Source organism: Camelus dromedarius, chromosome X (genome assembly GCF_036321535.1).
Source record: "Camelus dromedarius isolate mCamDro1 chromosome X, mCamDro1.pat, whole genome shotgun sequence".
In the NCBI taxonomy this organism is placed as follows: Eukaryota; Metazoa; Chordata; class Mammalia; order Artiodactyla; family Camelidae; genus Camelus; species Camelus dromedarius.
Genome location: NC_087472.1, coordinates 22,757,497 through 22,785,283, shown reverse-complemented (window position 1 = coordinate 22,785,283; position 27,787 = coordinate 22,757,497). Strand labels below are relative to the sequence as shown.

The 27,787-nt window shown below is 35.0% G+C and overlaps 1 protein-coding gene across 11 annotated transcripts in view; it reads right to left on the bottom strand.

The window, feature by feature from the left end:
* THOC2 (THO complex subunit 2) overlaps positions 1-27,787 on the bottom strand; it is a 99,936-nt gene that overhangs the window by 58,071 nt on the left and 14,078 nt on the right. For all 11 annotated transcript variants that reach the window (XR_004134437.2, XM_031445165.2, XM_064482774.1 and 8 more), the window contains exons 3-9: positions 26,769-26,860; positions 24,525-24,576; positions 20,390-20,460; positions 19,406-19,527; positions 18,697-18,830; positions 10,722-10,888; positions 21-113 (exon numbers count right to left, since the gene is read on the bottom strand). Coding sequence is in view for 10 of the 11 variants with exons in the window: in XM_031445165.2 (XP_031301025.1) it covers positions 21-113; positions 10,722-10,888; positions 18,697-18,830; positions 19,406-19,527; positions 20,390-20,460; positions 24,525-24,576; positions 26,769-26,860 (731 nt within the window). In the remaining variant the exon portion in view is untranslated. The remainder of the gene's footprint in view (positions 1-20; positions 114-10,721; positions 10,889-18,696; positions 18,831-19,405; positions 19,528-20,389; positions 20,461-24,524; positions 24,577-26,768; positions 26,861-27,787) is intronic.

The following is a 27,787-nucleotide window of genomic DNA, read 5'->3' as shown; positions in this document are numbered from 1 at the left end:
TAGCAGCCCACTTAACTTACATGTACATATAGATCATCTAAATCAATAAGATTAAACTGTAGAAGTACTGCTGCAACTCTGTATAAAGATGAAGGAGTCTCTCCATTTGGTTCCTTGAAAAACAAAAGAAAAATTTCTATTTAGTGCATAAAGTACAACTAAAATCATATCCTTTATCTATCAATAATTAAGAACAATCAGATCAAATAACTCTAGGTCAACAATAAATTTTGCTGCTCTTCCTGGTCATAAACAATATCTGAATTTAGGGCAAAGATAATTATGGGAACGTCCCTTTCACATTGGAACACCTGATGAACACAAGGAAAGCAGTTTCAAAAATGGACACATTTTACAATACATGCTAATATTTGACTAAAATCTGAAACTTGAATAAGATTTTATACTGCATAATATTTACTTTGGATTTCTGTTTATATGTGTGTTTTCTTGCTCTTTCAAGTACTTCTCAGTGGAGATGCTGGTAGACAAGACTGACAAATTTGGAAGTACAGAACCATCTGTATCTGCTTTACACTTTTCTCCCTATTCTTTTACTTCCTGGGTTTTGTGCTAAGTATATCTGCTTGTCAGCTGATTTCCCCTTCAAAACAAGTGTCTATACTTATTACACACAGATAAATCAACATTTCAAAACAAGGAACAGCCAATTCCAGGCTAGCCCTATGGACTCTACACAGAAACAGAAGGATCTATGAATGCTATGAAGAAGGCTTCCCTAATTTTTAAACTGCTTAGGGTTAGATGAATAGAAGAGTAAAGTGAGGACAACTGGCAATTACTAAATGGCAAAATGCAAATAAAAAGCAAACAGTGACAATACATTAAGTTCTGCTTCTACAAAATACTGAAAATGAGATCTTTTAAAAAAGTAAGGCTTTCCCCACATTTTGATAGGTGTTATGCACATAACATATGAAGCTAACCCAACTAATAGATATCATACAAAAAAGTATCGTTTCACTGTAATTTTCAACTTAACAATAGTTAAGTCTTCAACTTTAACAAGTTTAAATGTTTTTAAATGGTCATTTAGTAGCAAAATATTTTCCCAGAAAAATAAATGGTAGCCAAGGTTTCAAAGTAAACCCACAAAAGCTCACTACCTGACTTGCACCCACCAGGAATACTCTCATTATTCCCATTATCTCTGTTTAAATGGGTCACCATAAGAAGCCTCCAACTCTCAGGGCAAAAGTCAACTCCCGTACTCTGATCCTCATACTATTCTGCACAATCCCTATTCTGTCCTATCCCACCTAACAGCATTCCTGAAAACCGTCCATGGAATCCTCTGGAATTCATCATCCATCCTCAGCAAAACCCCCTATTTCCTGAACCTCTCACTAAATGTTCCCTTCACCTTTATGCTTCAACAGAGCCTAGCACTCCCTAGGAACACCACTTTCACTATAAACCAGTCAACTGGTGACTATTTCCCCCAGACCCCTAGGCCTGGAGGTGGGATATGAATCATCTTTGCTTTCTGTGTTTGTTTTCAGACTATTCTCCCTCCACGCTCCCTAAAGCCCACCCACCTTTGAATTTCTTATCCCTCACTGTTGTTGTGATCTAGTTTCATTCCACTGTGGTCAAAGAAGATATTCTGTATGATTTCAATGTTATAAATTTATTGAGACTTGTCTTGTGGTCTAATAAAGATCTATCCTGGAGAATGCTCCACGTGCACTTGAGAAGAATATGTTATCTATTGTTGGGTAGAATGTTCTACATATGTCTATTAAGTCTAATTGGTTTACAGTGTTGTTCAAGTCCTCTATTTCCTTACTGATCTTTTGTCCAGTCGTTTTATCCATTAATGAGAGTGGAGTATGGAAATATCTAACAATTATTGTAAAACGGTCTATTTCTCCCTTCAGTTTTGTTAATGTTTGCTTTATATATTTTGAGGCTCTGTTTGGTGCACATTTATGTTTATAACTGTTGTATGTTCTTGGTAGTTGACCCTTTTATCAATATATAATGTCTTTCGTTATCTATTATTACAAGTTTTAAAGTCTATTTTGTCTGATATTAGAAAAGCCACCTCAGCTCTCTCCTGGATACTATTTGCATGGGGTATCTATTTCCGTACTTTCACTTTCAACGTATTTGTATCTTTGGATCTAAAGTAAGTCTCATAGATAACATACAGTTGGAGCATGCTTTTTTATACATTCTACCGAACTCTGCCTTTTAATTACAAAGTTCAACCATTTATATTTAAATAATTACTGACAAGGAATGACTTCTGCCATTTTACTATTTGTTTTCTATACGTCTCATTTTTTGTTTCTCACTTCCTCCATTACTGCCTTCTTTTGTGTCTGATTTTTTTTTGGAGTGTGTCATTTTGATTCCCTTCTTTCCTTCTCCATTTATTTTTTAGGTATTTTCTTAGCGGCTACTTTGAGTATTACAAGTAACATTTTGAACTTTTAATAACCTAGCTTGAATTAATACCAACTTAGTTTCAATATTATACAAAAACTTTGCATCTATACATCTCTATCCCTCCCCCTTTTACATTGTTACACATTGTGCACCAATTAGATTTATAATTACTATTTTATTCCTTTGTCTTTTAAATCACACCAGAAAAAAGGAGGAGCTACAAACCAAAAAATACAGTAATATTGGCTTTTATATTTACCTATGTAGTTACCATTACCTTTATTTCTTCATATGGCTTCAAGTTACTGTCTAGTGTCCTATCATTTCAGCCCAAAGGACTCCCTTTAGCATTTCTTGTAGGGCAGGTCTACTAGTGCCAAACTCCTCCAGCTTTTGTTTATCTTGGAATGTCATAACCTCTCATTTTTCAGAGATAGTTTTGCTGGATACAGAATTCTTTCAGTATTTTTATACGTGCCATCCCACTGCCTTCTGAAAGGAAATCAGCTGTCAGTCTCGAGTCTTACTGAGGATCTCTTGTATACAATGGGTCACGCCTGTTTTGTTGCTTTCAAGATTCTCTTTCAACAATTTGACTATATAATGTGTCTCAGTGTAGATTTCTCTTGAGTTTATCCTTTCTGGTGTTCATGGAGCTTCTTAAGCTGTGTAGACTCGTATCTTTCACCAAATTTGGGAAGTTTTCGACCTTTTTTTTTTCAAATATGCTTTCTGTCCTCTCTCTCCTCTGCCTGAGACTCCATAATGCACATATTGGTACATCTGATGGTGTCTTATAGGTCTCTTAGGCTTTGTTCATTTTTCTTCATTCTTTTCTGTTTCTGCTCCTCAGACTGAATAACCTCAATTCATTTATCAAGTTGTTTTATTGTTTCTTCAGTCTTCTCAAATCTGCTGTTGTACCCATCTAGTAAATTTTTCATTTCTGTTATCATACTTTTTGGCTCCAGAATTTGTTCCGTTCCTTTTTTAATAATTTCTTTTTTTTTAACTGATATTCTCTGCCTGGCAAGACAGTGCTTTCCTAGTTCCCTTTAATTCTTTTCTCATGGTTTCCTATAGATCATAAGCATATTTAGGACTGTTAATTTAAATTATTTATCTAGTAAGTCCATCTCTTGGGCTTCCCCAGGGATAGTTTCTATTAATTTTCTTTTTTTTTTTTTTTAATGAATGAGCCTTACTTTGTTTCTTTACATACCTCATATTCCTTGATGAAAATTGAGTATTTTCAGTATCATGTGGCAACTATGAAAATCAGATTCTGCCCCCTCTCTGGGGCCTGTTGATGCTGCTTATTGTGGGTTTACTGTTTGCTTGTTTAGTGACTTCTCTAAACTCATTTTGTAAAGTCTGTATTATTGTGTGCTGCCACTGAAATTTGTGTTCTATTAGCTTAGTAATCAGCTAGTGTTTTGAATTTCTTAAAGGCTTGAAGAGAAAAGGAAAAAAAAAACACTCTTCCAATCTTTGCACATTGGTTCTATGTTAGAGGACTTTTCAACACTTAGCCAGGCCATTTACAACTCTTCCTCAGTCTTCACTTCCTGCTCATGCAGAACTTGAAGGCCAGCCAGAGGAAAAAGCTTAGGGTCTTCTCATTCCTTTTCTGTGCATGCATCCAGTCCTGGCATGTGTTAGGCATTTTTTTTCCCTGATTTTCTGGTACGTGCAGGTTTTTTAAAGCCTTTATTTCCCTGTATATCTCCTTATCCAACTTCTTTCTTCCCAGGTGTTCAGTCTCTATATTGCTTGTCCAATTATTGTCTCTTACTCCAGGCTGCTAAAGCCAGTAGTTATGCCTTCAAATGCTTTCGGCAAAAGCTACCCCAGCCATACAGATGCTCCCAGTCAGACAAAACAGAGACAGGCCCTTGCACCAGTCCTTCAGTGAGCAGCCATACAGGCCAAATTCTTTGAGGACAATTCTTTATATCCTCTGGCATTAGAAAACTGTACGAGGAATACAGGCTTCTATCTTCACAGCCACCATCAATCTGGGTTTGAGGGACAGTAGGCAGGCAATTTAAAATGTCACAGTGCTCTCTTAACCCAAAGCAGAAGCATCTTTCTTCACCAAGTCTTTCCTTGGTTGTTTAAAAGTTTTTGTTTTGTTTTGTCTTGTTTTTTACTAAACACCAGAGTTCTGTAAAAGTTGATTGACAGTTTTTTGCCAGTTTATTAGTTGCTTTTATGAAGGGACAGAGCTCTGGAGTTCTCTACTCTGTCATTTTCAGTTATGCCCTATTGTTGCCATCTATGGACTTCTGGGTCACTGCCTTTCATTCAGCAATGACCTTAGCTTCTGATTCACTGTCACTCTCTCCAACTTTATTCCTTTCTTAATTTTTGGAGATTTTCATATACATGTTAGTGACACTTCCATCATGCGGGTCTCTCAGTTCCTTGAACTCCTCTCTTCCAAAGATCTCCTCTATCCTATCTCAGCCATTCACTCCATATTCTAAACTTTAATATTAGAACCCCTCCAAAGTGTCAATCTTACATATCCACCGTCAACTGGGTCCTTAATGCTGCTGGCCAATCATACTCTATTTCTCTTGTCCATTCACGCTCCCACTCTCCTATAGAACTATTTCTTACCTTCTCTCCTATGTTCCAATATTTCCTCTCTCATCCTCTCTCTCAGCTGATAACCTCACTTTCTATTTCAGCAAGAAAACTGGAGCAATCAACAGGACTTCTACAAACTCTCACCATCAGATCTACCCACCTACCAACAAAACTGTACCTATATATGCTATCTTTCTACCTGTTGTTACAGATGAACTCTCTATGCTCCTATTTAAAGTTCATCCATCACTTATACCATAAACTTCCTACTTAGGAACACTACCTCAATAATTCTTCTCCTCTCTCTCCTATGAGTTTTCCTCCTTTCTATTCAATAATTCCCATCAGCATATAAACATATTCTCTCTCCCATCTTCATAATACAAACTCTCATGAGCTCACTTCCCCTTCCAGCTACCACTCCATTTGCCTGTGCCTCTTTGTAGCAACTCCTTTTTACAGTTGTCTGTTCTCATTATCTCCAATTCTGCCCTCTCCATTCTCTCATAACACTAACCCAATTCAAACCAAAATGGCTGGTTCTGATCTCCCTGCTGATAAACCCAGTGACCATTTTTCAGACCTCATCTGAAATGACCTATCAGGGACATTTAACAGAACTGATCATTCCTTTCTCCATTAGCTTCCAAGATGCTATATTCTTTTTGTTTTCCTCTTACCTTATATACCTCTTCTTTCTATACCACCTTTGCTGGTTCTTCCTCTCCTCCCATGCCCTTTATCATCAGAACACCCCAAGGCTCAGTCCTTGGTTCCCTTCTCTTATTTCTTTATATCCAACTTGGTGGTTTCATCCAGTATCACAACTTTAAATATCATCTATGTGCTTCTGACACCCACATTTCTATTTCTAGCATTATCATTTCTGCTGAAAACCACATCCGTATATCCAACATCCCCACTCGGATATCTGGATCTCTAACAGACAAACTTAACATGCCCAAAATTGAATTCCTGACTCCTACTCACAGCATCCAAACCCATTCTACCTGAAATTTACCCTATCTCAGTTGATGATAAAACCATCTTTTTAGCTGCTCAGTCCAAAAAAAATTTAGGATAGCCCTTAACTCTACTTTCTCACATTCTGTATCTAATCAATCAGCAAATACTACTGGCTCTACCTTCAAAATGTATTCAGAACCTCATCAACTCCCACTACTACCATAACCATATTGATCCTTTGAAAATCTAAGTCAGAAGTGCATGCACAGTTTTTCTCTCTCTTGTCTCTTACACACTTACACAGACACACACACACACACTACTCATATCATCACCCTTAGATGTGGCTACTAAAGGAATTCCTTACTCTGATGGTTAGTAATTACTGGGGAAAAAACTGAAGTATTTGTCTGCCTTTCCAGTGGGAACTATATTTCAGGATAACCAAACAAACTAAGCTGGTAAGGGACAACTGATGGCTAATAAATGTAGAGGGTATGATAAAACTGGTGAATCAACAATTAGGAACTCTGAAAAAAATAAGTGACTCAGGAAAGGATCATCTATGTATTCTAAATCACTTAATGTAAAGTGGATGAAAAACTGGATATTCATATGGTACCAAAGTATCAACCTGCAGATAACTTGCTATTGACAAGGCAAGGAAAAGTCATAGAGGGATTAAACTGTCATCAACTTACCGGAACATTAGAAGTCAGGCAGATATTAGATGCTATACAACATGAAACGTGTAACACAACCTATTAAGTATTTTTGCCATTAAATATTTTACCTGAACATAGTCAAACGTTTAGCCCTAAATCTAAGCATATAAAAAGACAGGGGACAAAGAACAAATTAAACCAACCATAAAAATGCAATTAGATAAATCCAAAAGATAGAGCCTCCTATGGGAATGGTCTCTTCCACAACTCAGTGCTATTAAAGGAAGGGTGGGGGACATTATTCTAAATTAAAAGAGACTGACAAATCCTAATAATCAAATACAATGTGGGGTCTTTGACTGGGTCATCATTTGAACAAACCAGGTGTAAAATGCCTTTGGGGACAATTTGGAAAAATCTAAATATGATCTGAGATTATTATATGATAGCAATCTAATTAGGTATGAAATTAGTATTACGGATGTATAGGAAATGTCCTTACTTCTAAAAAGTACAAACTAATGTATTTAGAAGTAAATGTTAATGATATCTGTAATATACATTAATACTTCCAAAAAAGTATACCAACATGTTAATGAACATCCTTCTAGGTGATGGGGTTATGGGTATTCACACAATTCACTCTTTCCTATATGTTTGAAAATGTTCATAATAAAATTAAAAAGTAAAAAATAAAATGAAAAAACTAAGTCAGATCATACCACTTTCCTACTGAAAACCTCCACTGGCTTCACCCAGCATCAAAGCCAAAAACCTTGCACTGGCTCTATACGATCTGGTCCATCATCTCTGACCTCATCCTCTACCACTCTCCCACTCAGTCGCTCTGATCCAGCCACACTGGCCTCCTTGCTGTTGTTCTTCAACACATCAAGCATGCTCACACCTTTGCATTGCCTGTTCTCTTTGCCTATTCTTTTGCCTGGAGGCTCTTCCACATATGTTTGCAGTTTACATCCTCACATCTTTTCTTTCTTTGCTTAAACAATCTCACCTTTTCAATGAGGTCCACTCTTAGTCTTCTATTTAAAATTTCCATTTACCACTCTAGCACTCCCAATCTTCCCCATCTTTGATCACCTTCTAGTATACCATATAATTTACTTAGAATTTAAGCATTATGAAGGCAAAGATTTCTATTTGTTTACAGATGTAGCCCCAGCACCTAGAACTATCTGGCACATAAGAAGGGCTCAATCAACATTCCTTAAATGAAAAAATTTGGGTTATAATAGTGCCTAACTATGGTACCACCACTATTACTACTATTACTGTGTTTTGAATCCAGAAATAAAGGTGCCAAGACAACTCCAGTCAAGTTTGTCTTTTGGTACCTCACACTGTCTAGTACCACTTTTTTCCTGTCTTTGTGCTGACCTTTATGCTGTCCCTAAACCCTCTACTGAAGCAATCCCTGTAAGGGGAATTGAACAGATATGCCTGCCCAATTTTCCAAAGCAGTCATGTATCCTAAAACTGTTTACATCCCCACCTGTCTTCCAAGTCAAAACACCCAGTACAGCTGATCACAGGTTGAAACTAGAATAAAATTACTCTCATTGATTTCACAGCAGAAATAATTAGCTTTGCCTAGAAGTCTCAGCAGTAAGGAAAAAAAATAATAGAAGCCTGTTAATCCAAATAATTCCCAACTGGTGAAAATATGGGTTGTGGTCAAGGGGAGTAAACATTTTCAGGTAGTGATGCGAAGAGGGGAGGGTGGAGTTCAGTAAGGGAGCAATACACAGGGTAACCATACATGCCTAGGGGCCAATTCCCTAATTACATTCCCTGAGCAGTTCTTGATTTTCATGGCTTTCCTTACTTTACCTCCCCAGACCACAATTATCTAAACTCTCAGACATTTCTTTTTTTTCCCTACCCTCAGTGGTTGTTAAGACTGCAGGTTCTCAAAACAAGATGGCTCACACAATAGAAATAAAAGATGGTGTTATAACAGCAATACGAGGGTTACTCTTTCCAACAATAGGTTATTTCTAAATCAAATGTTTCTTGGTTGGGTATTTCTTATATAAGAAAAGGGATCATGCTAACATTGGTCAAACCCCTAGGGATATTTTAATTCAGCTACCATTATGAGGAATATTTTCATATAAAAATTCACTTCTAAAACTCATATTCAACTATATCAACAATATTTGCTATTATGCAGCAGGTCATCATCATTCACTGCAATATGCTCTGAAACCCTCAGTCTCCAAAGCCATAACTATATTCTAATTAATCATGCCCAAGTTAAATTTCAGCTACCCTGTTACTTCAGTAGTTGGCTTCATGTTCTCAAACCCAAAACAATCATGGTGCCTCTTAAAATGTGATGAACTACTTGAACTTCTCTTTCTCTGTACTAAGAGTGGACTCCTTGGCTGCCAGCAGGAATAGAAATAGCTGTTATCACTAATTTTTGAACAAAGGTGAAGTGTTCTTGTCCCAAAACCCTGCCATGTATCTTGTTTGGTATTGAAAATCTATAAGCCTTTAGTCTGATCTGATTCCTCTTCTGGAGCATTCCAGAGAAATGGAAAACAGAAGATAAGTAGAGGCAGTAGGTGGTATATATTTGATAATCCTAAAAAGAAACTGTCTTACTATCCAAAGGACAGAAATAGACACTCTTTACCAGAAGTATCCCCAGTGCCTATGAAAGCAGCAGTATACCATAAAAACTCAATAAATGAGCATTTCTTTACTAGTCAAGTATCCCAGGCAGGTAGACAAATTAGGAAAGCTATAACAAAAGGACAACAGAGGCCTCCATGCTACCAAGAGAGATATCTTCCTAAAATGCATATCACTCATTTGTAATAATTAGTGAACATTTACTATAGGCTAAGTAATAAATTAATCCAGAGAAATCAGTAAAACATAGACCCTATCCTAAATGGCTCACAATCTGGCAAAGGAGAAAGCCAGTTTATTCTAATACAACCTGATAAGTGCTAGAAGTCTCCATCAAGTTTTATAAGAACACAGTTTAAGAAGTGACTAATTCTGCATGGGTGAAGTGTCAGCCAAGACTTTACAGAGCAAGTAGCACCTGCTCTTAAAAGAATAAACAGGAGTTCACAAGACGAAGAAAGGACAGGTGAGAGGGGGTAGGTAAGAACAGTTTTCTAGTTGTAAGGAACTACAACATGTAAACAGAGGTCTGTCTGTACATAGCAATGCCCATACCTAAGTTCAGGAAAAGGCTAATAATTTAATATGACTAGAGTATTAGGTCTGAGGGGAAAAAAATCACTAAAGATGAGGCTGGAAAGAAAGAATGGGGCTAGACTGTGAAGAGCCTTTTCTGTCACATTGAGAAGTTTGGATTTCATCTTGCAGGCAGAGGTTTTTAAGCAACGTGTCAATTAGATCTTGTTTAGAATGTAACAGCAGTAATAATATGAAAGACAGATCAAAAGAGAAATAATGAGTGGCATAGATTTGTAACTACTGTAGTGATTTCAGTGAAAAATGATGTGAGATATGCCTCAAGAATTTATTCACATCCATAAAAAATTTCAATGGTACCTATCTATAAAAGTCTAACTCAACACAGTATTCAAGGTCCTTGACGATCTAAAGTGTGCCTACCTTTCCAACTTCACTTCCTGTCCCTTCTTTTCCCCACATCTTACAATCCAGCCACATCAGACTATGCACCATTTCTTCAATCAGTTATGAACATGCATACAAGCTATTTGTTACTTCTGCACAGACAAGTCTCAACAAACTCCTACTCATCCTTCAAGGACAAGGTTTAAAAAAGGTTATATCTGTAAAGTCTTCCCAGACTCCATCTCTCCCAAGGCAAAAACTTATTATGCTTTCTTCCAGGCTTTCACATCACAACATTCATACCACTAACATAGTACTTATCACATCACATTATTAGTTATCTATTAATCTATCCCCTCTGCTAGAATGGCTGAGCTGAAACCAATCATTTACAAATAAAATTCAAATTAAATTATATAATTAAAATCATGAAATTAACCTATATATACATATATTTATATACACACACATATATATACACATTTTTTTTTTTACCTGGTAAAACTTGAATTTGAACCCAAGAATATGACACAGTGTTTGCGGTTCACACATACTCATGTAAGATTCTAATAAAGATATAAAGAAGTCATCGTGTTCCGGCCTGCATTCAAACACTTCTAAAATGACATCCAGAACTCTATTGGGATCCAGATTAAAGCATCCTGCAACAAATGAGATATACACAAATTCAAAAGTGATTATACATCATTTCTAGTAAAGTCATTAACTTTCAGGGACAACTTACATAACAAAATAAAAATGTTTTCAGAAACAACTTCTTCTACAAGTTTGCTTCCCCTGCCCCAAAGGGAAATCTTCATAATTTTCAAGGTCATCAAGTCCACTCCCCACGTTTTACAAATGAGAAATGTGACCTGCTCAGGATTACAAAATGGGTTAATGACAGGGCTCAGGCTGGAGCCCAGGACCTGTGACACTAAGTCAACCGAACTTTCTTCTATGCCACACTATCTTATCAGTTCTTGATTACTCAAGGCTAGTGGAAGAGTTTCACATTTTTAATTCTTAGCAAAATTTGAAAATCAATCAATGCATTTTAGAAGATGGGCAACTAAAGGGGCTTTTTTAAACTGATTTATGCAGAAATAGTTGCAATGTTAAACAAGTTAAAAATTCAGGTTCATGAAAGTAGACCATCATTTTTAGAATCGCTTTTTAGTTTATCTTACATATACAACAGAGCTACAAAATATAATTGTACCACTGATTTATATTTATAGTTTTTGGCACCATTCTAAAGGAAAACAGGTATACTACTGATAGAAAAGAAATGAGAGAATACCAAGGAGTTGGGGACAAAACATAAGCAAAGAGAGGAAAGAAAACAGATAATCTAGGTAGAGCAGGAACAGGAAGGGAAAGAAGCACTGAATAGGTGCTGATAGCTACTTATCCTTGCTAATCTCCTAGGGTAAGTTAAAAAGGGCCAATAGACACGAATTTAATAAACATTTCTATCAGCCACCCTATTATTACATCTATTTCCACTCAGCTTCAGCTGTTACCATAATTATATTATAGCAAGTCACACCATACGTGCATTTATGAGAATGCAACCATTTACACAGAGCAAACAAACAAAAGAGAAATAATTTAATGATATAGGCAATTCCACTCATCATTCTCTAAATACAATGTATGCTTATGACCCAGAGTGAGCATATCAATCTGCTGTTCCTTCAGTTTGTATCAGTTCCCTTGTGCCTTGTGCATCAAGCTGAATGGAATTCTAGTATTTTTAAATATATATTTTTCATTAGACATGGTCCCTAACTGCAAGCTAACCACTTCATTTGGGGCAAGTAAATAAACACTGATTTCTTCTAATGCTAGAGAAAAAAAGAACTGTGTTGAACTTAGGTAGAAACATTAGGTCTAAACATTATACCTGTGGTGACTCGGGGGATTTTTCAAAGAAAATTATTATAAAACCTGTTAGCGATTTCCAGAGTTAATTTTATTATTCGCCACACTTAAGTATATTAAATGCTATAAAACTAATGTCTAATTCGCAGTATATTAGCAATCACTTAGAAAACCAGACTCTCCAAATATAGAAGTATTTCTTCTATGAAATCCGAAGTTAAGAACACATTTTCTTCCACTTCTCATACTAAGAAAATAAAGGACCAACACTGTGATCATCTCTTACTGAAAAGAGCTCCAGACTTTTACAAATTCTCCAGAGATGTTTACCCAAAGTTCTAGGAAGAAAACTTCTAAATATTTTTGTCTCTCCTTGTACCCCCAAAAAGTATGGCCTATGAATGTACAAGTGACTCCAAGACAGCAACTGGAATTTTTTAATGCTGCTGGTGGAAATATAAAACAGTACGACTACTTTGTAAAACTGGCAGTTTCCTCAAAAGTTAAATTTACAACTACCGTATGACCCAGCCATTTCACTCCTAGGTATTTACTGCAGGAGAAATAAATGTCTATGTCCATACAAAGACTTGTATACAAATATTCATAGCAGCTTTATTTATAACAGAACACTCAAATATCCATCAACACATGAATGGATTAACAAATTGTAATACAGTATAACTGTAGAATATACAATGGAATACTATTCAGCAATAACAAGGAAAGAACTTTTAATACAAGCAACAACATGGATGAGTCACAAAATAATTATGCTGAATGAAGCAAGCCAGACCAAAAAAGAATACTGACTATATGATTCCATTTATAAAAGAAGTATAGAAAATGCAAAATAATCTATAGTTTAGAAAGAAGATCAATGGTTACCTGGGGAGGAGGAAAGAGGGAGTGGGAGTGAAGGAGGATGAACTACAAGGGGGCAAGAGGAAATTTGGGGGGGAGTGACAGAGATGTGCATTATCTAGACGGTGGTGATGTTTTCACAGGTGTATACATATATTAAAACTCAACTGTACACTTTAAATATGTGCATTTTATTGCATGTAATTATACCTGAATAAAGCTTTAAAAAAAAAAAGCCTCCAAACTGCTGTAACACTGATAATAGATTATGGAATTACAGTCTAGTGAATTTTTCAACCTTATAACTGCTCCTACATTTTTATTTTAAAATAAAAAATTGAATCACTAAATAAAAATGAATAATGCTCTATTCTATCAGAGAGGACAAAAGATACATTGAATATAATTTTGAAAAAAATGGCTAGCTTATAATTACCCCTTAAGCTACATACAGAAAACTTGTGACAAGGACTAGAACAGCAACATGTTACATGGAAATACTGTGTTTCATTAACATTGCTTTAAAAAGTTTGTATTTCTAATGTGTTACAATATGAACCACTGACATGTTCTGTTTAACAGTATTACTCCATGAAGGCTATTTTATCAGTGATTTGTACTATCAACTACCAATTTCTTTCTAGAGGCAATTTAAGGTAGGAATCTAGAAGAGGTATGCACTTTTATTTATAACAGATAACAACCTTTCCATCTTTCACAAAAGAAAAGCTGGCTTATGAATTTTGTATTAAATATCTCAGGTGTCATAAGTTAGTCCAATCAATTGGAATGACCTTAGCTACATAATGTGGAAAAAGTAACCAAATCAAGGGTTTAGAAAATCATTTTTAAAACCTTAGAGATTTGCCAAATAACAGTTAAGCTATTTCATATACAGTGAAATTCTAGTAAAAGTAAGCTTGAAATGTCCAAAATATTTTTTTTCCCTAATGGCAGCCCATGACAGAACATCTTAGAAAAGCTTTTGTCCAGTCCAAGCACTGATACTCATGTGATCTTGAGACAGATCATAAGCCTAGCTCCGTACTTCTACCACCAGCTACATTAAGGAATATATACACACGTATGCCTTTTGAGGAACAGTAAATCATATTAGAAGTGGAAAATTTTTTAAATGGCAGACCTGTAATGGCCATGGATTCATTCTTTCATTAAATAAACATTAAATAACTACCCACTATGTGCCAGGTGCTTGTGATACAGCGATTAACAAAATGCCTTTCTTACTCTTAAGGAGAGTTCATACTTTTTTTGGATGATACATCTTTGAAGAAATGCACTGAAAAGTAACTGAAGTTTCCCCCAAAGATAGCCAAGATGGCCAGTATATTAGAGTAAGTGATTTCAACTGTAGGCAAAAAATATGATTAAAGTGACAATGGTTTGAGATTCTCAGAAAAAAAAAAAGACCAAGATAATACTATAAACATGACCAGGAAAGATGTTCAGCCTGTACATTCAGAAAACAGAATGATAGCTTCCATAATCATGTTCCTAACAGAATGAACCTTGCAAGAGAAAAATCATGTTTTGAATAAAAGGACATGATCTAGCATGTAGAATTACTTTAGGAACAGACTATGATATGGTCCAAATGTTTTTTGTCCCCCTCCATCCATGTTGAAATTCTAATACTCAATGTGATGGTATTAGGAGGGGACTAGGTCATGAGCAGAGCTCTCATGAATCAGATTAATGCCCTTAAAATTGAGACCTCCCTTGCCCCTTCCACCATGTGAGGATATAGCAAGTCAGCAGTCTGCAACCTGGAAAAGGGCCTTCACGAGAACCCACTATACTGGCACCCTGATCTTGGATTTCTAGCCCCCAGAAATGTGAGGATTACATTTCTGTTATTTATAAACCTCCAGTCTGTGGTATTTTGTTATAGAAGCCCAAATGGACTAAAACGGGCTAATAAAAACTTATGCTAGACTATTTGCAAAAAACTGCACATCTCAAGACAAGAACCACCAGAGAACCAAGACGCAGAGAAATGCACCTAACAAAATAAAAGTGTAGTTGTAAAAAAAACCCAAAAACCTATGCTTAAGAACACCAACTGCTATCTTCTTTTTCATAGTAAAGATAAACAACTTCTTGACTAGTGTACAGTAAAAAAACTTCAAAAAAGCAAAACCTTAGGTACAGGAAGCCATCAACTGCCTTCCCCTTCCAAGAGATAGGAGAGAGCTGACACAATAAGATGCTCCAAGGTTTAAGGGCTCTTATGTCCAGACTGATTCAAAGATAAAATACTAAGTACACTCAAGATAATGTAGTCAAGGGGGTTAAATGTCCCACAATCTGTCCAAAAATAAGATCATTTGACTTGGAGTTTCATTTGGTTTTTAATGTTTCTCTGGTCACTTAACAAGCAACCAAGAGGATTTGTGAGACAGGAAGGAGGAAAGACTTTCACCCCACCCTTCACCATCCCCAGCCAAATCTGTGACCTTGGACACCAGGCAACAAGTGAAGGTCCTGAGGTTTGTTGAAGAGGGCTTTGATTCTGGGTGAGAAGGAAAGGGTCAGAGAGCCAAGGCCAAAAAGATCCTGGACCACTAAACCCGAAAAGCAGGAAGAAGCACTGTCATTTTCCAGAACTAAAGACGAGTAAGCTAGCTTTATGACTAATTTTCAGCCAGAACTTTCAATTTAGAGCAAGGATCAGCATAATACGGCCTGTGGGTCAAATCCATTTGGTTTTTATAAATAAAGTTGTACTACAACACAGACACACTTGTTTATTTACATATTGTCCATGGCTGCTTTCACACTACAATGGCAAAACTGACTAGTTGTAACAAAAACCATATGACCCACAAAGGAAAAAAAAATATTTACTCTCTCACCCTTTACAGAAAAAGTTTGCTGACCACTGATTTATAAGAAAGAAAAGGAAAGAACACTTAGCTATTACTTTCTTTGAAGGGCATTCAGAAGAGTAGAGTGCTTATAGTTTAGTTCAGCAATCAAAGGACTCCATCTCTGATTATCTTTTCCTCTAATTTCTAAAAGATGCCTTTTGCCATCTCGATGCAGGGATCATTCGTGTGTTGTCTATGAATTGGCAGCTCAAGAGCCTAATAATCACTATGCATGCCTATTAAGTTTTTCAAACTCAGTGTCAGACTTGACATCACAACCACCAGGCAGAATCATATGGTTCTTCTTCCTTGCTTGCTTACTTGCTTGCAGTAAACAGCCCCAGGCTATCTGACAGGATATAAATATTGTTTCTTATATTTAGGACATAAACATTTTGATGTGCCAGAATCTTTAGGGGATAAATGACTATCTACTAATTACAGAATAATAAATAAGGATTTCTCCTGCTCAGACCAAGTACCCTAAAATATAAGTGTCTCTAAAATGCATGCCTCCCAAGCCAGATATTGGTTCTGCCAGTGGCTGGTGAAGGAGATCAGACCTGAGATAGCTTTGGATGGGGTACTATCTGTCCAGATTGCTCCTAAAGAGGAAACAGTGAGAACAAACAAGAAGAAATTCATCCAAAGATGCCATGGAAAACAAGATGTTATGTTAGTGAACCGCTCTGGCCAGATGAGACAAGGCCTGTGTGAAGTCCGCATTGAGGGGGATTCCAATAAATTCTAACACTGAAAGAGTGAGTACTCACTGGAATTGAAGCCTTAACCTCAACTTTAATGTCAATGAAAAATTCCTTTCTCAGACAATGGAGGAGGGTGTCAGCTAGCCAGAGAGAAACAATGAGCCAGGGAGATGAACTTTCTAAAATCCTCCGTGTCAGGCAAAAGAGCCTATGAATCACTATAAATTCTACAAGAAAGGGAGAAATATTCATTCATTTTTCAACAAGTATTTATTCAGCACCTACATACCAGGCACTGAGGTTAGAAGTACTAGACAAAAACCTTTGTCCTCATGGAATTTACTTATTTTCCAGTGGAGGTGCAGAATAAAATACACTGCATATTATACGGTGATAATTGCTCAGAAGAAAAATAGTGAATGATAGGAGTGTTGAGGGGGGTAGCCAGGGAAGGCTGCATTGCAGAGATGACATTTCAGTGCTTCTAGGCTACTCTGTAGTACACCTGATGGACTAGAATAGAGATTCAGCCCCAAAAATAAAATTGTTTACACTCATGAAATATCCATGTGTGTTATGAGCTTGCAACTGTGATTGCCACACTGTTCCTCAGAGACAGTAACATAACCTGTTCTCTATAGGGACAAAGTTCAAGAAAAGAAAGTACATACTGTGTATTTTTCCCAGTTAGATAAAAGCATACCTTCAAGAAAATCCCTCTTTGAAATGTTCCCAAAACAACAAAGGACTAAAAAGGTATAAACTCTCAAGGACAAAAAAATAGAATAAGGACAGACAAGAGATATCAACAAATAGGCAGATAAACTTTAAAAAAAAACTGAGAACCTTACAAAGCGCAGAATTTTTATGTGGGGAATACCACCTTGAGAGCACATGGCAGGATATAAGGAAAGACAAACCTATAGCAAGGCAGTACTGACAAACGTCTCAAACTAGATCAAAAATGCTGCAGGAAAAATGTAGCGCCTACCCCGGAAAGACTGAAAGGAAACCCTACAGGAGGATTTTTTTTTTAATAGGTCACAGTCACACAGGTAAGCAGCAGCCCTGCATGCTTAGGGGGCTGCCAGTCTGGTATTAAACTGATAATGGGAGAAAGTAGCAAAGAGAGTAAATCAGCTGCCAGAACTAGACTTACTTCAAAAAGAAAAAAGGGTACATTTAAACTAAAAGCTCCTTACCTCTATACCTGTTGGCCACCAAAAGCATAAGCTAAAAACAAAGATAATTGTAGTAAACCTCGTTTTACCTGGGTCCCTATACATAGCACTGGAGGAAGGGGATAAGGATTGGGACACCTCCTCTCTCTTAGTCATAGATGTATTTCAAAAACAGAGGAAGAACTAAAAAGTTGAGCATAAACATCCCTGAAAATATAACCAGTGAAGCAGAAAATATGACTTCTCCAGCAGGTCTCAAAACTTAAGGCATCTAGGTGTTGTAAAATCTTCCCCGAGACAGTACACATAACAAAGAGCAAAAGTTCTTTCCATTCTTGAAAAATCAGGAGTACTCTATCTACCACTTATTCTTCCCTTCTATAGAAGCCAACTATTTCGTCCAAATGCTGAATAAAAATAAAAAGAATAATGCTAAAGAAATTCTATTTAAAAGGTAGGGAAAATAACACTTTCCTATTTGTTACACATTTATAACATCTGCTGGACTTACCTTAACAGACTGTTGTAAAGATAAAATAAGATGTGTTATCAAAGTTGGTTGATATTTTTAAAATCAAGTTCAAAAGAACTAAACATCTCTACATTTCAAGAGTTCACCAAAGATTTTTAAAGTTTCGCATTTACTTATTTTCTGCCCTCCATAAAATTATTGAGATATACTCAAAAATTAAAGATAGAATAATAGAGAGCAGAAATTAATACAAACACAAAGATAATAGTGACAAAAAGATTTCTTATAAATATAAACCTAAATTTTATTATTACTGATAAAATCTTACAAGTACAAGCTGGACACTTCTCTCATTTCTTAATTTAAAAAAAACCTATAGGTAATGCACTAATTTTGTCTTCATGGATATTCTTCAACAGTTTAAAAAACTTATCTTATTAATACACACTATATATAAATATGTCTTACCTATTAAAGATTTGATATTTTCTAAAATTAAATCACTAGTAATATTTCCAGATAAATCTTGCCCCAATTCAGCAATCAGCTTGGCATAACCTTCATTCTCTTCTCTTAACAAATTGAATTTTTGCTGTTTATAACTGAAATTAGATAAACATCATAAAGCAAATAAAATTAATTTCAATTAACAAGCTTGCATAAGAGTAATGTATTCTTCTCATTGAATTTTCTTATCTCTCTTATATAAAACATTCATAAGAACAGTTGTTGAAAGTTTACCTCTTTGTGTATCTTTAAGGATAGAAAATAACAGTGATTCATAAGAGACACCTCAATGTTAATTATACAGGGAAAACCAGCTACACAAGGAAGGGATATTGCTAATCTCAAGGAAAAAAATATACCCCTATTTCCATCACTGACAAGAATATACCCTAGAGTAAAGCCATAGTTGTAAATTATTTTATTGGTAGTAATAAAAGCATTAAATATTATTTTTAACTTCTAATATGGAAAAATATTAACATTCAAACAGGTAAAGTTCACTGCTGACTCAATAACCATAGGCTACTCTTAAAAGGAAAAAACACAAGACACATGCTAATAGCAACAAAATAATCTTCAAAAAGGCCTTTAGAAACTTCTACTATTCAACAAGAGAATGAAAAAACATACTCAGATACTTGATCTGCAACATAAATATACATGTACTTACAAGAGTTTTGTCTTGATTTTAACTGACTTTTGATTGAATTGCTGTGATTGTTTGATAAGCCCTAACGATTCCAATGTTTCTGGATCCAAGCGTTCCTTTAGAACTGTGTCTGAAACTAAATACTGTATTAAAAAATATTAAAGGCCATTTATTCCTTAGCATTCCAACTATGCATCCACAATCTTAAACATACTCAAAATAATTTTCCCAAATAAGAATATTAAAAATGCATTTTATACACCCAATCAACAATTTATAATTTATAAAATGACTTGGAACTTCAATTTAACCAAAATGATGACTCCAGATATTGAAAAAATGTTAACAGACAGCTCTTCAAAAAACATTCACTAAAAATTATATGAATGCTATACACAAGAACAACAGATGAAATTCTAATTAAAACTGAGTCTGTCAACTGAATTTTCTTTACGGTAATACAGTACTTCAACCTTCTTTGGTTTCTACTGTTTAAGTCAAATTCTAGTGCAGCAAAGACAAGGACATTCCTCCAGGTCTGAGTAATGGCATTTCTCCTTGGTTCTAAGTTCATGAACATAAAATCGTTTACTAGACAATGATTATCACAAGTTCTAGAATTTATTATTTTTAAATTACCTCCCTTCTTTTTCTCCTTGCCTAAAAGTTTACAAAAAACTGTTCAGTTTAAAAACTCTTCACATCATTTCTACTCATTTAATAGGTGCTTACCTTTTACCTTTTCCTTAGTTAGGAACTTACTAGGTCAGGAATATCACCAAAGGTTTTATATGTACAGATAGTTTAAGTGATATGGTAGCATGTTTATTTCACAGAAATAATTAGCATGTCTAATTTTACAAAGCACTACATCTCAAACCCCAAATCTCACCTTATAACGAACAGTCAACTGAATGTTAACGATCCTCCTCCATTAACATGATTAACTAATTATTAATCATGCCATGTAAAATTTATAATCAGAAAGTATTTTTTAAAACTTACCAAACATGCTAACACCAATTGTGTAAAATAGTCTCTCTTGCTTTTTTCTTCTAAACAATTTGTCTCAATATCTACAATGATAAAGAAGGAAAAAACAAAGATGAAAAGTTGATTGTTTTTTCTGGACTCCAGAACTACAGTAAGATACCTATTTTCTTCAAAACTAGCTAATTTTAAAATGCCTCATCTGAATTTGGGGGAAAAAATTTTAACCTATGAATAGCATAAGCTGTCCTTCATATGCATAGGAATACTTAGAATTAATTTCTCCTGATATTGGAGACTGACCTTGTGACCAATATCATATCCACAAAATGGTAAGTCAATTACACAGGAGCTACGTGCTATGCACTGGAAGCAACAAAGCTTCCAAAAATTACTGTTTTCAAAAATGGAAACATTCAAGCAAGCTTTAAGTGACCACATGTCAGAGATGCTTAGGTGGAGAGTTGAACTGGGTGACAACAGAGCTCTCTTCTAACATTAGATACTATTAATCATGAAGATCAAATCCTTGACTTTGGCCACCCTGGTACCATGCACCATGTTCTAACTAAGCTACCTGGCCATCAACTCTATGAAGACACTATTAAAAGACATTTTTAACAACCTATTTTGAATTACAATTCTAGTCAGCAAATAAAAATTCAGCCAAGATTTTCATTTTCTTCCTAATGAAATACTAAAAAAAAAAAAAAACCAAAAAAAAAAAAAAAAAAAACCTGAGACCTCTTTGAGTTTCAGTAAATTATTCAGAAAATTTGTCAACAATTTACTGATCTAAAGTATGGAGGAAATAAAACAATTAGTTCTAAATGCCAAGCATCAAAAACTTCAACCAGGACTGGCAGGATTACATAACTGATCTCAAGACTATTGCGTTAACTGATTACACACTATTATCCTATTTTTAAGGTCAACTCATTTAGAATGTGCTATGGAAAAAGGCACTGATTTTAGTGATGTAATAAAAACTGTCCCCTAAGAGTTCTAGGGTTCTCTCCAAACAGACATCCTACTACTGCTTTGCTTCCCTTTACTTTCTATTGCCATCACTGAGAATCAAAACAGGAGAGGATTTATCATTAAACACATCCACATTTTCCTGGTCCTTCCCCACTTTCCCTTCTTGGATGGTGCCATTTCCCAATATCCCGGCCACTATAGCTAAGCACTCAGTCAGCTCAAGTGTATTAAGGGAATTTCGGGGTGTAACTCATGCAATGTATTTTACAGTATAATCTCAATCTCTCAGTAAAACTTTTAATCCATGTGCATCTCATCTATCTCTTCCAGGGACTCCTAGCTGTCTCCCTGTTATCTGGTCTTCAGGTCCTTCCTCAGCCTAGAACTTCAAGGATACTAATTTTGAGGAGTCAAGACTAAATTGGGCCTATTCTTTTAATCAACATCTATTTACCCTCCAAGCCCCTACAGTCCCTAAGATCTACCCCCAAGGTCCCGAAGATCAGACAGAGCATTTGGGTAGCTGGTTCATCCTCTTCACATCAAGTCTACTCTCCTATTAGCCATTTGACCTGTTTAAGATACCACCCTCTGGGTTCTGGCCATGTTAGGAAATGTTTAATGGGACCTCAGTAAATTTCTTAGCTGAACTATCTCAATAATCAATATAGGACTCTATTATTCCAATTATGCTTTCCCTGTTTTCCTTATTCTTTTTGTTCTAACTCATGAAACCATTCTAATAAATTCATTCATTATTCCTGACTCCTCAACCCTGAATCAGCACCTAATAAGTTCTCTTTTATTCTCCTCTGATTTTACTAAAAAGTCCTCATCCGTTTCCAACTCTAGACCCAGTATCACCAACCACCTAACCCAGCTCAGAGGTCCCATCAGTGTATCAAGTTACATCAGACTCTCCTTTCAAGTTAATATAGCTCTCAGGCCCCCTCATGCTTAGATGATTAGTCTTTTAAAGGAAATTATCATCTTAACCAGGAAAGTACAGTACTTATTTCTCAAAACTGTTAAAATATTAGAAAGACAACATGATGTAGTAAAAAGATCATGGACTCTAGAACCAAAAGGATCCAGGTTCAAATCCTGCCTTACTAATTGTGTAGCCTTGAAAATCACTTTTCTGAGTTTCATTTTTCTGATCCATACACCTACCTTACAGAAATTGCTATGAGGATTAAAATGAAATTAAATGCTTAACACATAAGATGGTGCTCCAAAATAGCACCTACATTATTATTACTGTTATCATCATCATTATTAGAGATAGCCCACGTTCTTACTTCTATTCCCCTACCTTGGTCTGGGGTCACCCTGGGATCAGTTTTTTTCCTGCCAAGGGTAGGGGTGGGTGAGTGAGGGGGCAGGTGAGGGAAATTCCCTTTCCAAGGCTGCTGTCCTAATCTTGCTTGTAAAAATGGACTGGATAGGCTAAAAGAAATTTCCCAAGAACAACCAAACATCTTCATCAATTCATGTTACTAGTAAAAAGCAATGACTTGTAACAATAATTCATACTACTAAATAACTCTGAAGGGAAAATATATCCTAATAAAATAAGTCAATAAAAAAAATAAATTACTAGAACTTACTAGTAAGCTGATAATTGATCATTACCCAAAGAAAGACAAGATATACTCCTGACACTAACAAGGAACAACAGCTTCCACAAAATGGTACCTACGAATCACTCTTTCAGCCTTACAAATTTATAGTAAAAGCAAACAATTTTTTAAATTGAAATTTGTTTCATATTATAGTTATTTGTAACATAATGTAATATTTTTAGTGTCTACTCTAACAATTAAGCATAAAAGGACTTTTTATTGTTGTTGGCATAAATCAATCAATCCAATAGATAGCATGAAGAAATTATCATCCAAACCAGGACAGTTTTAAGATTGAAAGAAGGCACAATTAATAATTACGCCAGGGAAAAACAAAACTGGGACATATGGTCACCCCATCAATGGTCTGCTCTTTTCATTTATCATTCACAATCCACATACATTTTGACCTGTTCCCAACATTACTGCTGTTATAAAATCTTAAATGTCCTGAAGGATCAAGCACTAGGCATTTAGATTTGTTGCAATCAAATTCTGGACTCTCAGTAAGACATTTAAGTAATCTAACTAATTCTAGGAATTAAGATTAGTGAGCTAAAATAATTCATTCCAGTTTGACAAACTCTCAGAGGATGTCTTATTTTAAAGTGAATATTATAATGTCTGGTGATGTTTTCTATTAGATCCAAGTTATAGAAAGCATAAGACTGATGACGAAAACTGTGCTCAAAGATACTTTAATTCAGATTTAAAATCAGAGATATAAATTTGTAATATACATTATTTTTTAAATCCATTCTTCCCATGGAGGGACACTACCTTTTGTTCTAAGTCAAAGAAATATTCCTTCCTTATCTTGCATGAATTCTTACTTATTCTGGACAAATAGAGAAGTTGCTATGTCCAAAGCTGGTTTCTCATCCTCAAAACAAAAGTACTTTTGATTACTTTGGCTCTTCTTGCTCTTTCTAAAATTAAGAAGAATCAAAAGAGTACAATAACAAAGTAAATATCTCTTGAGTATCCTAAGTTTGATATTCTGATATTCATTGATAACCTGCACTGAATAATATTAATTATGCAGTTACTGAAACTCAAATAATTCAGACTAACAACTTCAGAAAACTTGCCTTTTTTACTTGAAATGATTTAATTTAGCTCAATTTCATATAAAAAGACATTCTGAAAAACTCAAAGTATTTGAATTACAAACTAAAACTATTTAAAGCTAGTTTATAAACAGTGATTATACTCACATGACTTATAATATTATCTCCTCTATAAGTAAAAAAATACATATATTCTAGGGGGAAGGGTATAGCTCAGTGGTAGAGCGCATGGCTACTAGCATGCACAAGGTTCTGGGTTCAATCTCCGGTACCTCCATTAAAAACAAATAAAAACCTGATTACCCCCCCTCCTCCATAAATAAATAAATACATACATACATACATAAAAATATATATATTCTAGATTTGTAGAAACATTTGTAAAATCTTTAGTTTGAAGAACATTTTATATAAAACAGTACATTAATTTACCAAACACCTTTTACAGGTGAAATAAGGCTTATTAACACCTACCTAATATGCAGAATACATCAGCAAGAATGGAGGGCATATCCTCACGAAACTCCTAATTTAAAAAAACCACAATTATTTATAGTAAATGCCACTAGCAAGTATTACGGTTTCAGAATAACACTCTTTAGTAAAACTTGAAAACTAACAAAACCCTAATACCACTGTATTAACAAATAATAAAATTCTTCAAGTTTCATAGTATAGAGTAAACAAAAAGAGGGAGATAATGGTTAGGAAAAAAATGTTTAAATGTCTACCATGAAATAACAATAAAAAATAGAAACTTAAACAAGCACCTCAGGAAATAATAAAGAGCACAAATGAGTAACATTTTTCCCATGAGATTTCATGTTAGAAACCACCGGAATTTGGAGTACCTCGCACCTACTTAAACCAAGACTGTTAAAAATGGTACACTTTAAAACTTTAATGTTGTCCTCATGCCTGAGTCAACACTGATCTAAGCAAAAATCACACAGTTATCAGAAGAACAGAAGTCTAAAAAACACAATAACAATTACAAGCTGTTGTCTCATAACTCAAGATTCTCTGAAGACAAAAATAATTGCCAAAACTTGATCTTTATTTTCTTTATGCACTGATGTTTGTAGCCTTTGGAGAAATTGACCCAAAACTCTCCCCTCATTTCTGGATGAAAATTTCAGCATTTATCTTAGATTTGTCTCCTGACTTTCCACTCCTACGCCCAATTTTAGAGCCATTTTCCATTAGTAAGAATCATAGTTCAATTATTACAATTAGTTTGCTGGCACTATAGCAACCTAAAATTAGCCTACTTTCATAGACTAAAGGAAAGAAGTATAATTCTAAAGAAAAAACTGGCAACTGTAAGAGATGCAAGATATGTTTCTGTGCCTAAGGCATGGTACAGTGAGATATGGAACTATGAGAATCTAGCCATGACAAAGACAACCCAGCAGCAGAAGTATATACATCTATCACTAAGGACTCAAAAGAAAGGGAAGCTAAATAAGAACTAAATACACATTAAGTTCATTTGGACTATTCATTTTCAATAAATGGGAAAAGGATTAGAATCAAATTCCACTAACACACTAAACTCTATACTGATGCCCAATTTACAGAATAAAACAATCTTAACTGTCAACCAGACTTTAGTCTCAAGTTTAAGGGCTACAAACTCTGGCTATGTCTTCTTGAATTAAGTGCTCAGGCTACTAGAAGACCAGAAACAACAGAGCAAGACAAGAGTTTTCAAACATGGAATACTAGTTGTTTAAGAAACAAACTACTCCAACATGAACTAATGTTGTTATTATCAGATAGAGACAGTTTAGGGATAAAAGAAAAACTCATATTGAATCTCTACTGCTCAAATACAACTCAACATGTGGGGGAAAAAAAATCACAACAGCTAAACACAGAAATTCCTTAAGACTATCCTCAGGAAAGCATAAAAATCATACAAAGGAGATTACCAACCCTAACAGAAAAAGGCTACAGAAGCTTAAAGCAGCACAGGGGAAATTCATACTGATATCAAGAAGTTCTAGGTCCCACCTCAATAATGCTCATTATGAAAGCTGTTCTCAACTGGGCAGATAATGTTATTTATACAAGTGTAAAACCCAGCCTAATAATAATAGAATATATTACTTCTAAAAAATGAAACTTAACTACTGATTTACAATAAACATCCTTACAATTTGAGAACTTATCTTTCAATTTAAATACCAAACAATCATGAAAAGTATCTGGTCTGAATCGAAGTTCCCTAATAAATAAAAGAGTGAAACAGAATAACCACTTAAAAGTTAGGGGAAAAAAATCTAGTTATTTTCTAAAACAAACAGTAAACAGATGAAAATTAGCATCAAGTGAGTGTTAGAGATATGCAATTTCAATTTAAAATAATTTAATCTTCAATTTTTAAAGTATATTTAATTTCTAAACATAACCACAAACAAAATAAAATGCTTTCATATGCTTTATTAGGAGAATATTCTAGTCAAATTATTTTTTATAGTAGCCTTTCTTTTGCCCTCCAAGGTTACCTAACATTTTCTGCTCTACTCACAACCAGACAAAAAGATTAAAATATCTTTATTTCTGACTAGCAACAATGGCTTACCAATATTACCTTAAAATATTCACTAATTTTGAATAAAATAAAATGCAAGTTATACACTTCAGAGATCCTTGTACCAAAGGCAAAAAGAAATACAAAATAATTATTAAATTTAAAAACATATATATACTTACACTAATGTCATTAAGAACATTAGATGCCTGTTCATGCTTTAGATTTCCTTTAATGACATGGTATGATAATTCATAAAGAGCTTGCTGGAAATCTGTTGAACATAAAAGAAAACATATAAGGACACAGTCTCTTGAAATGAAGGTAGATCCTCTAGGGGAAGATTTGTTTATCTCCTACTTCTTAGAATTATTATAAACATCAATAATGCTCTTCTCTAGCAGACTTTTTTCCTTTTATTTTCACAAAAACACAGTACTTAAAGAGTAGAAAAAAGTTAACCTTGACTCCACCACTGTACTGCTTAAGCATTCCCTTCCAACCTCTTTCTGTATGTCTACATATTTTACATACTTGCATTCACAATGCACATCATCTGGTATTCTGATTCCCCCACAAACACTTTTAAAAGCATTTTCTCAACAAAAGTCTCCAAAATTAAATGACTGCATAAAATGCCAACAAGTGAATACAAACCAAATTAACCATTTCTCTCACCAGGAGATTTCACAGATTTTTCTAGCTATATTCAGATTATAGTCAATTCAATCTTAGGGCTGCATTGACAACAGGTAAGGAATAGCAGTAAATATAAAATTTAACTTTTATCCATATCCTAAATTTCATTTTCTCCTCTATTTCCATCAGAATTCAAACTAAAATACATTCTGCCCACTGTATCTGCAGGTTTTGCATCTGCAGATATGGAGAGCCAACTTTATTTGCTGTACTATGCCATCTTATACAAGAGACTTGAAGATCCTTGAATTTTGGTACCCAAGAGGGCCCCTGGAACCAATCCCCTATGGATACTGAGAGAAGACTGTAATTATATATGTACATACACACATAAAACAGCAGTCCTATGAAAACTGTCAACCAGAAGTACAGTAGTCTCACTCACTATTAATTAACATAGCCCCCTTTCTTGGAGAAGGAATTCTGGGTTGGGGGAGGAGTTAATGGTCAAGCGAACACCTCCTTCCAGTCATCTTTCTCCTTAGTCCCAGACACTAAAATC